Source organism: Entamoeba invadens (assembly GCF_000330505.1).
Source record: "Entamoeba invadens IP1 unplaced genomic scaffold scaff_1105074724549, whole genome shotgun sequence".
Classification (NCBI taxonomy): domain Eukaryota; phylum Evosea; order Mastigamoebida; family Endamoebidae; genus Entamoeba; species Entamoeba invadens.
In genome coordinates this window covers 21,243-33,896 of record NW_004443664.1, presented here as the reverse complement: position 1 = coordinate 33,896, position 12,654 = coordinate 21,243, and the positions used below count along the sequence as shown (strand labels likewise).

The 12,654-nt window shown below is 24.9% G+C and overlaps 1 protein-coding gene across 1 annotated transcript; it reads left to right on the top strand.

Annotated features, from left to right (window-relative positions):
- Positions 1–30: 30 nt before the first annotated feature.
- Positions 31–1,950, top strand: EIN_237870 (proto-oncogene tyrosine protein kinase FER, putative; the record flags this gene model as incomplete). Its single annotated transcript, XM_004260340.1, has 1 exon — positions 31–1,950. One exon carries the CDS (start codon positions 31–33, stop codon positions 1,948–1,950), a length of 1,920 nt encoding a protein of 639 aa, XP_004260388.1.
- Positions 1,951–12,654: the final 10,704 nt, after the last annotated feature.

Here is a 12,654-nt window from a genome sequence, read left to right as displayed (position 1 = left end):
ACAGGACGGGTCGATCATGTTTTGAATGTGATGAAAAATTGTACATCGTGTGTATCAACATCATCGCAATGTATTTCATGTAAAAATGGATATTACTTGGGTGAGAACAACAAGTGCATTTCTAATGAAGAATTAATTAAAAAATGTGAGAAAGTTGCAATAGTCACAAGTGGGTGTTATCAATGCAGAGAGGGGTATTACCGCGTTGGTCTTGACTGTATTGAATGTATATCAAATTGCTCTACATGTAACACAAATTCGAAGTGTTTGACTTGCAATTCTACAAATTATAAAACACAAGATGGAGACTGTATACCACAGAGTTCGTTAATTGGGTGTCAACTAGAAGTGACACAAAATGGGTGTTCAAAGTGTCAAAATGGGTATTTTACTGTTAAAACAAATGAATGTGAGAAGTGTGATGATAACTGTGAAACGTGTAGTGTATCAAATACCAAATGTACATCGTGTCATTCAAATTATATTTTAAATAAGAACAAAGAGTGTATTTCAATGAATAAAGTTGACAATTGTGTTAAAGTGGCAAATTCCAAATGCTCCAAATGTACATTCTGGCATGTTCCAAGTGAGAGTGGCACATTTTGCAATACAAAAGCGGTGTGGTGGTTCATTTTAATTATTATAATATTTGTTCTGGTTATCATAACAATGTTTGTTGTATGTATTTACATTATTCTAATCAAAATACAAAAAAATCGCCACAGAAAAGTAATAGAAAAAACGACCACTGTATTTACAATGTCACATTCGAATATTCGTTTTATTTCTCTCAATGATGGCATAGCTGTGAATAAAAAGGAAATTGTTTTTAATGATGGAGATGAGGTGAATGTCAATGAGAAACTACGTGAGCTTATATGTGTAGGCAACACCACAAAACACAACATGAAAATACAAATTTTGACGAATACGAGTCAAAATAAGAAGTTTGATATTATTTCAAATCCGCAATTAATTGTTTTAGGCAAAGGTGAAGCCTGTGAATTTGAAATATTTGTGACTTTGTTTTGTACTTCAAAAATTCAAAGTTCTTTTCTTCTTGTTGCAACTGCATTTGACACACAAAAAATAATATACAAAGAAATTAATTTCAGTCTAACAGCTCAATTGTCTACACGACTTGACCCAGACGAATTAAAAGAAGACAAGAAACTTGGCGAAGGGTCCTTTGGTGTTGTGTACAAAGGGACTTTACGAGGCAATCTTGTTGCTATTAAGAAGATGAAAACATTCAATGAAAACAAGTCGCAACTTATTGAATTTGAAAATGAAGTTGATATGTTGGACAAATTCCGAAGTGAATATATCGTCCATTTCTATGGCGCCGTATTTATACCAAGTAAGATCTGTATGGTCACTGAATTCGCTCAATTTGGGAGTTTACAAAATTTAATTGCAAATAAGAAGAGTGAACAAATTAATATGCAACTTCGTGTTAAATTTATGAGAGATGGAGCAAAAGGAATTTTATATTTACATGAAAATGGGATATTACATAGAGACATCAAACCGGACAACATCTTGGTGTTTTCACTTGACTTCAATGAAGGAGTGAATGCAAAATTGACTGATTTTGGGAGTGCAAGAAATGTGAATTTGCTGATGACTAACATGACTTTCACTAAAGGTATTGGAACACCAAAGTATATGGCGCCTGAAATATTGGAGAGAAGTAAATATAAGAAACCAGCAGATGTCTATTCGTTTGCTATAACAATGTTGGAATGTTTTGCTTGGGATAACCCATTCCCGAAAACAATATACTTGTTTGCGTGGTCTATTGCCGATGAAATCTCAGTTGGTAAAAGACCAAATTTGGTGAATTTACTGGATAAACAGTATCAAGAAGTTATTGAAAATGCGTGGAAACAAAAGCCCAAAGAACGTAGTGAAATATATGTGATCATCAAACAACTTGAATCGTTGTAACAATAATTAACAATAATTGTGTTTTTAAATCACTCTTTTATGTATTAATAAATAAAAAAGTAAAAACTTTGTAATAAAAAATATAAAATAAAAAAAAAACATAAAAAAGAAATCAAGTCAAATAATAAATTAAAGAAATAAATTAAAAAATAAGTTTCTCAAATTATTAAATATAATAGAAATATGTTAACTATATTGAATAAACTTTAAAATAATATTATAATCAATATTGTTTTTACCAATTAACCATTTTGAAAAAAAATAAAATAGTACCAAAAATACATTAAATCGTAAACAAACACAATACAACAAGTATTTTGTTTTAATTTATAAGTTTAAATGAATTAATTTATAATTTTTTGGACATTTTAAGTAATTCTTTTTCAAAACATGTCTAGCTTGTAGACTTAAAACTCTACAAATAAGTTTCAATGATTATTTTGAAAGTTAAAGCGTTTACTAACAAAACCGAAGTTGTACATAATGTTAAAATATCAAGATATCGCAAAAATAGTTTGCATATCAACTGACGGTAAATTTGTCATTCACAAAATGGTGATTATTAACAAACATTTTAGCAATTTATTATTATTTTATTTTACAAATTTGACAGTTTATTCAAATACAAGTAGTTTAATTAATAAATATATTTCTAAACTTGGATGATTGAACGCGTTTTAGGTTACATTGTAAAAAAGGTCATAAGTTGGTTTAAACATTGACGAGAAAGCGGTTATTAAATTGGATATTTGTTCGGCACATATTAATGAAAGATTAAAATCATTGTTTAAATCACACAACATAATATTTATATTAGTAGTTATAGATAGTCACCTTTCACCTCCATAAATTATTTGTAAATGATTAGCTTTCATTTATATACCATTTTCAATATTTTATTTTTCTAAAGAATTTTACATGTTTATGTGTAAAACACCTAATATTTTAAAAGTCGAAAATATTTTTTGAATTTATGATAAAATAATTTTAAAAACTAGACAAACATTTTGACGGTTAAAGTCGACTATCTATAACTACTACTAACATAAGTTGAATTTTATTAGAATAATTATTTTAGATCTATACCTCAAATTATATATAATTATCAATAATATAATTAATATATACAATACTCAAATATTATTACACACTTTGTTGGTGTTGATTTTAATTCTCTTTATCCTTCATGTTTCTCATCTATTGAAAATGAAAACATACCTTATACAAATCACAAAATGTACATGCCTGGTTCTGTTAATATGGCAATGTTCGATTTAACAGACAAACAACAAAAATTTGCTAGATACATTATTAACAAGAAAATAGATTAATTTATTGTTGAAGTCAAAGGACATGTTCCAAATGAGAAATTAAACCATTGAATCAACTTTTTACCAATTATTCGAAATATAGATATTAGTCTTAGTAATAATATTGTTGGTGAAAAAATGCATGATTATATGTATAAAAACGAGTAAAAAACTGACGATAACATTGAAAACTCACACAAACATATGACACATTAATTAAAATACATTTAAACTATAATAATAATTTTGACTATAACAAAAATAATGAAAATTGTTAAGTAGATACATACATAATGATCAGTTCATATTATTTATGGTTTCCTATTGATGAATTTGAATTTGTTATAGAAGATATTAAATTGTTTGTAACATTTACTAAACATGATTCTTTCTCATAATTTGTTACCGAAAAGATGAATACTAGACAAGAAGCAATATTAAATAATGATAAAGTTAAAGATTTATTCCAAAAGATTCAATCAAATTCATCATATGGTCAAGATGGAATGAGAACAGACAATTATAACAAAACAAAAATAGTTGATTAGAAAGGTGCTTACAAATCAAATAAATCAGTTTTCCACATCGATACTTTATTGATTTCAAACTCAATGTATATTACAACTAAAAACAATAGTTCATATAAAATAGCAACATTAGTACAATGTGCTTTTTTAACTTTAGATAATGCTAAATATTAACATTTGAATTTTATTTATAATTTCATGAATAAATGCTTGGATCAATCTAGATTCCATTTTGTAGAAGGAGATACTGATTCTATGTACTTTGCGGTGTCTGGAGACATTGAAGATGATAACAAACAGTGTTTCAAACATATTATGATTGATCATGATTTTTATAATAAACATGTTTACAAATGGTTGCCATATTCATTTTATTGTTCTGATGACAAATATAAACCAGTATTGAACAGTGATGTGGAAAGAATTCAACACAAAATAATGTTAAATGCATTAATTGGAAAACAAGGAGACAGTATTGTCGCATTAGCTATAAAATGTTATACAACATTTAATAATGACAATATTGATAAACCCATTTCATTAAAAATTAAAGGAGTTAACAAGAAAACAAATAAACATTATGTCCGTCATCATATCTATAAGTTATTGAAAAAGAAACAACAATTGATGGAACAAACTATCTGCTTCAATATAAGAAAATTTCCAATGTTGATGAAATATTGAGTCTTGAAAAACAATTGAAAAAACGAATAAGAGAATAAATAAAAATATCGAAGAAGAAGAAGATAATATTATAAAAACATCATATCAAATTCAATTACAAGAACTCAATGAGAAATTAGAATCAAAATCATATTGGAAAGATGTCAAATCATCTGTTTATAAATATGTGAGACTAACTCTTCATAAAACTGCTTTGTCTGGTGTTCATTTGAAAATGCAAGTTCATAATGACAATTGTGAAACATGTACTTCATTGTATATCAAAGAAGAAGAATCTGATTTTTATAATATAAATTATGATACAACATTTTTCAAAGAAGATCGTAAAAGAACATTTAACAATAATTTATCATCTGAATATGAAAAATATATAGAAACAGATGAGAATAATAATAAACACGTTGTATACAAGAAGCATATTACTATTAAATACAAAGGTATATTTGTTGATGATTATGAAACACTCAGTGAAGAAGAATATCAAAAATGGTATAAAGAAAATTCACAATTCACTTATAAACCATACATATCAACAGAACCAACATATCAGTATCTCAAATTTAACACAGATAAAAATAATTACTATGATGATGAATGTGGTGACGAAAGAATTGATTGTTATGGCACACTAGATAATAGAACACAAACATGATCAGTTATTCATTTAAATAATTCAGAAGTTGCAATCATTGATTTTGATATTCATGATAGAATACCAAATCCAAATTATGATGAAAATATTCCTTTCAGTTCTAAAAATTTTAATATCTCTATCCAGATATACAAGAAGTGAAATAACAAATTATAAATAAATATCATCTTAATAAAGTAATTGTAAAGACAACATCAGGTGGAATCCATTATTACACATTTTGTGACCGTATTCCTTGTGAACTCAAAAACAAGCCAAAGGTTGTTGAAATTATTTCAACTGAATTATATCATATTGATGTATTTGTTCCAAATAGAATGTCTGAAAAGAGTGATGGAAAGATAATGAAATGTGGTTCAAAAGCTAAAAATCACAGTGGTCAAATAGGTGTTTATCAACCTATTGACAAATATCAAAATGATGTTAATATTGATACATTTGAAAATAAAATACTGTGTAATTTTGATAACTTCTATGATGTTTACAACATTATGAAATTGTGTGAAACACTTGATATACCAATACCAAAACAGATTATGTACAATGATGAAGAAAGTGATTACAAAAAAGATAAACTTGAAGATAAGAGTATATTGTCAAAAATAAAATCTGAAATTCATGCTCACAAAAATAAAGGGGGTTTAGGAAAATCTGCTCTTTTAAAAATTGCCTTTTCAATAATTCGCCTTTTTTCGCCTTTATTTTTCAACAAAATTTCAAGTCATTTGAATTTTTGTTGAATATTTATTTAAAACTCGTTTACAAAAATAAATCTATCTGTATTATTGTATTTATTACAAAAATATATAATGTTTATAGTTAATTTATATTTATTATCTGAGATGGTTTTTATATTAAATAAATAAAATAATTTAATATATAATTTTATTTAAATTCTATAATTATATATTAGAGTAAATAATTATTAACAATATATATTTATAAAATTAATAACTGTAAATATGTATATATACACTGTATAATTATAAATTGTTAATAATTGTATAATATTTGTATTTTAATAACATAAAATATTGATTATAACACAAATAAATAAATAAAAAGTATATATATATATATTTATAAATAATACAATTTTTATGATTAAATAGAATTATTTTATTATAAAACGTATTAGGTCATTTACAATATTCAATGGAAAATAAAACAACCACACCATTGGTTATATCCGACATTCAGCAACCTCCTAAATTTGAAATGATTTCATCAACACATGGAAATCCTCAACCATACATTAATGGTTATAAATTTAGATCTGTTGATAAAAAACGCATATTATTTAAATGCGAATACCAACAATGTAAAAAACGTATTAGATTGCTTTTTGATAAAAAAGGAAACACAATTGGATATGAAGAAACTGGTTCTCAAAAGGGTCTTCCACATGAACATGACACCACTTCTTATTTTGACAAAAAGTGTACCGAAAACATGAAAGAAGAAGCAAAGAAATAAAAATCAAAAAATAAAAGCGCCATGGAAATAGTCGCAGAAGCTTACATCAATGGTTCTTCAAAACGTTTATCTTTATGTGAACATATAGTGCGAAGTCAAAAACAGATTTCCAAAAACCCAAAAGAAATTGATCAAATCACATTCACTAACGAGGAACTTTCTTTTTTCATGCACCAAGATTATGAAATGATTATATTTGGTAAAAAAGAATATTTAAATTATTTTAAAACGTGAGTACAATTTTGATGGATGGAACTTTTAAATCATGTGCAAGTTTGTCTATTGAGATATATGGAAACAAAATTTTATATTAAATAATATATTATTACACAAAAATATTGATAATAAAATATTATAATATTGTTAAATAGAAAATAATTCATTTTTAAATTTAATAAACAATTTAAATATTAAAAAATAATAATAATATATATATATTCTAAATAAAATAATCTGATATTAAAGTGTTATAACATACTAACATCAAACATTTTTTACAAAAATATTAATATATTTTTATATTATTTGTACATCATTTTTGACAAATAGAATTATTTTCTCAAATGTATACCATTCACGGTTTGCAAAATGGAGAATATTTTCCAGTTTTTTATTCGTGTCTTGTTTCAAAAAGTAAAGAAACGTACAAAAAATATTCGATAAGATTGAAGAAATTTGTAAAGAAAAAGTGTTTCATAAAAATGTTGTTGTAATGGGAGACTTTGAAGTTGTGTATTTCAAAAATCTATTTGGAAAAGAGGTTAATGTTAAATGTTGTCATTTTCATTTTTGCCAATCTCTTTATAAAAGAGTATTAACTATGGGATTTGGTGAAAGATTTGTTGAAGGTGATTCGTTTAAAACTCTAATAAAAATGTTAATATCATTGGCTTATTTGCCAAAAACAATGATCAGGGACACATTTTATATGATAAAAGAAGAACTGTGTCAAGACGAAGATGTTAAAGTGTTTTTTGAGTATTTTGAAAACACTTATATAAATGGCGTTTTTAAAATTGAGCACTGGTCGGTATTTGGTCTTCCCGAAAGAACAAATAACCGAGCGGAAAGTTTTCATTCGGCGTTGAATCGATTTATATGTATTTCTCATCCTGTTATTCACACTTTTGTTGAAAAATTGCTGTCTTTCCAGAATATTATAGATTTAAAATTCAAACTATTTGAAGAGTCACTTAACACAACTCGAAAAAAGATTGGTACGGTCGAAAAAAAAATATTACTCTGAAAGAACTTCAGGAACAGTTATTTGGTGCTCATAGAATTGAACCAATCGTATTTCTCAAAAAGTGCACCAAACTTCTCATTAAAAAGAAATATCAAATTTATTTCAATTTAGATGTTGATACTGCAAAAGTTGAAATTGAAATTGAAAACGAAATTATTGATAAAATGAAACAAATTACAATGGCCAAAGAAGAAACGTCAGAAAAACACGAAAAAAATGGAAATTGTATTCGAAAAAGAAAATAGCTTGTTTGAAGACAATGAAAGTGGTGATATAATGATGAAATGGTTATAGAAGAGCCTCAAATAGATAATGAAGTCACTTTGAATTCTAACGCAGGAAAAGAAATTGAAGAACACATAAAAAAGAACAAAAAATAAACAGTGAAAAAAACCAAAAAACCAAGTAAATAAAAAAGAACAGCGAAGAAAAAAAACAGATTTTAAAAAAGCGAAAGCATTGAAAAAGGTGATGCAAAAAGGAAGAAATTCTATTAAGTCGAAAAGGACCAAAAATAGTAAAATGGAAGAATAATCAATTTAATATTTTTAATTGATGTACAATTAATATTATAATTAATAATTACAATAGTGATATTATCTATCTAATAATAATAAATTGATAAACTTAACAATATTTAAATTATATTATTAATTAATAATACATCGACTATCTGAACATACACAAACATAAAATTATTGTATATAATTTTATTTTACAATGGAATGTAATTAATATAATTAAATAATTTAAAAAACAATTGTAATTTGATTATGATTTTAATTTAATTGTAAATAGTTAAAAAAGTAAAATAAATAAACCCATTATAATGCTTTTCATTTTAGTGTATTTAATAAATTAATTAAAACAATTATTATCATTAATTATAATTATTATACTTATATATTTATTATAAAAACCATCTCAGATAATAAATATAAATTAACTATAAACATTATATATTTTTGTAATAAATACAATAATACAGATAGATTTATTTTTGTAAACGAGTTTTAAATAAATATTCAACAAAAATTCAAATGACTTGAAATTTTGTTGAAAAATAAAGGCGAAAAAAGGCGAATTATTGAAAAGGCAATTTTTAAAAGGGCAGATTATCCTAAACCCAATTCAAAATACCTGGTTATCATATAAATCGTGTTTAAGGTGTAATAACATTGTATAAAAATAAGAATGAAAACAATGATACAAATAATTCTGATAACAATTTCAACATAGAAGATAGATTAGACTTAATAACGGGTCATATTTAAAGTTTAGATAATAAATTAAATAGTATATTGAAATTAATAACCAATAATTGAATTTATTTTTTTTCCATATATAAAAGAACATGACAACAACCATCGACATGATTAACAGTGATATTATTGAGTGTAATAACGAATGTTTTACTTGATCAACAAATATGGATATATCAATTATAATTCGCGATAAAGATGGATATGTAAATATTACTAAAATGGTAAATGAAATCAATAAATTAACTGAAAAAAAAAGAAATGTTTGAGACATTATTTATCAACACAAGATTATAACAATTTATTAAAAGCTGTTAAAGCAAATTTAGGGTCGGACGAAAACGTCCATCCCTTGAACATCAGTCACGAAGCTACTTATGTGTTAAGAAATGGTTATTTTAATTAAATTCAAGGAACATATGCCAATCCAATTTTAACCAATTTAGTTGTATTATGGTGCGATAAAAGTTATGCTCTTAAAGTAAATGATATTATGAATACTATAAATGATCTTCATAAAACTAACAAGTTAATAAATCTAAAAACAACTATTAATGATACATTTAAACAAGTAAATACATATTTGATAAATAAAATTCATGATTTAGAAAACAAAAATAAAGAACTAATGAAAACAAATAAAAAAACAATTAGAATATATTAAACTTACATCTGTTCCGATTGAAACTATACATTATTATATTAAACAATAATATTTATCAGATTTGTGCTAATAGTTATGATTGTCCAACAATTATGAACATTAAACAATTTTTAAAAGACAATACAGAATATAATAAAGAATTAAAGAAACATTACACACTTGATGTTTCAAAATTAAAAAACATTGAGAAAAAAAATAAATGAGGTTATTTAATAACCAATAAATAATCTATATTGTCGATTATTATTTTTTGATATTTTTGTAATCTCATGTAAAAATTAAAGAATTCTGAGAATGACATGTCTATACAACATTGTCTATATATTAGTTGTAAACGTTCTCTACTAAATTCTTTAAACAAGAATACTGTACTGAGCTGTGATTTTAATTTCGGATCAATTGCATTAAATATTTGAATACATGCAAATACTGTTATATTAAAATGTCTACATTGACAGAACCTATTCTTAAATTTTGATTTTGAATTCTTTTCAAATATGAAAGAAGCATCATCAAATAAAATAAATGTGTGCAATCGTTGTTTGTCAAAGTTGTCGACATATAAATTTTGTACTATAGATTCGTCTTTAGCTATTTCTCCATATACCATTTTATTGTATTCTTCCTTCATTTTAAACAATTGTTCACATTGTTGTTCTATATGTTCATAATCCGTTTTAACAACAGGAAAATTAAAATAATTTAATTAAATAATTTACCAATAATGTTAAAGTATCATCGAACTATTATTATTAACAAATATAATGAGATGATAATCATTTGGTATTAAACTCATTTTCATCAATTCTTTCATAACAGATGTTGATTCAGAACGACAATGTGGTCCTATACATAAATAAAAACTGTTATATCTGAAATTGATATTATTACTTATCTCAGATATAATTATTCTTACTATTATTCAATTTAGTTTCAACTATATTGTCTTCATAAGTATCAATATTAGAATCTATATTATCTTCGTTTATTTTTGATATTTCAAATCAGTACGAAGCTTCGCTTCTCAGGTTCGAAGAACCGAAAATAAATTTATTCATTTCTATATAATGAAATACGTATTTTTTTACTTAATAAATGAGTAATGGAATGGAAGAAAAACAAGCACAACAAGTTTGTCAACAAGTTGGAAAAATAAAATATATGGTAGGTAAACCATCGAAGATATTTAAATTTACAAAACCACAATATGCAATTCAATATAAACAAACTCCTTATATTAAAGGAACACATAAACCAGTTTATGGCGATGAACCAAGTGTACTAACAGATTCGTCAGCAATGATGAATAATCCTGACAATAAATATATTTTAAATTTACCAGAAAATCAAGCTAATCCTATATATGATATCAGATATAATCCTAAAATGTTAGATCCAAAACAAGCAGAAGTATTTGCTAAGCAGAATAGAATGCATGCTTTTAATAGTGATATAAATAATGATGAAATACCAGATGTTGGTGTATATGATGAAGAAGGTCATCTTAGATATTTGAATGGTTATTCATTTATTCCAAATAAACGAAATAGTTATTATGCGTGTTATAATTCAGTTCCATTAGAAGAACGTACAGGAAAAAAATGGTACATCATTTAATAAATTCAAATCTAACGTTATTAAACGAGCAAAGATTCAATTTTATGGTGGAGAAGATAAAATACCAAAAATTAAACCAAGTGTTTATAAATGGTTTGAAAACACAATTAAAAATGTATTAACTCAAACTCCAAATGTTGCAAAAATTGCTAATAAAAATATGATAAACACTAAACAAAGTATATCTTTTATGTATTCTACATTAATGGCTTCAATATTAGGTGTAGATGTAAATGAATTTATAAATAACACATTATACAGAAAATGTGTTAATAAATATGCTAAATTTGAAACCAATATCGATCATATAAAAAGCAGTAAAATTGAAATTATGAAACGAATACCAACAAATGTTTTATATAAATTATTTGTACCAGATGTTGAAGATCCTGATAATATTAATACTAAAAATGGATTTGTAACTACTTTAAATAATTTACAAGAATTAATTAATCAAGTAGTAAATAATTTAACTGAAATAAGAGAATTTGTTATATCTTATATACAAGCTCCATCAAATTACAGAACTAAAATGTTCCCATTGGATTTAACTAAATTACAAATGTCTTATCAAGAAACACTATAATACAACACTATGTGTCTGAGGGACTTCGTTCCGTACTAAAAATATATCAATATATTCTTTAATTAAATATTTTTTTGGTAAAAATATAAAGTGTGTAATCACAATTTTAATAATTATTTATTAACAGGTTGACCAAATATACTTGAATTATTATCCATATAATCTTGAATACCATATTTAATCTGTTTGGTGACATGTTGTCTATAATCAGGTTCTTTTATAAATTTGTTATATAACGGAACTGTTTTATCAACTATTTCTGAACCATAATCAATTGCTTTGTTAATATATTTTCCATATTCAGGTGAGATATTTTCAATCATAGGTTTCATTATATGTTTAAGAGGTTTAACGATATTATCATTAATCCATAATGCTGCTTTAGGAACAAAATCTTTCAATTTTTTAAGTTTCTGCCAAAATAGAGGACTTTTTACCATTTGTTAAAATATAAAAACATAAAATCAATATTTATTTATCGACATTTTGACTTTTGGTATGACTGTGACAAAGTCCCGACTACGTATTACGTCTTTAATGTCTTAATTTTATTTCGACCATATATTTTTGATATCATTATGACCAAAGTGATGTAATGATTTAATAGTATCTGATCCTTTACTAACATCAATCAATCTTTCACCAAATTTAGAATATGTTTGAATTTTTTTATCAGCAAT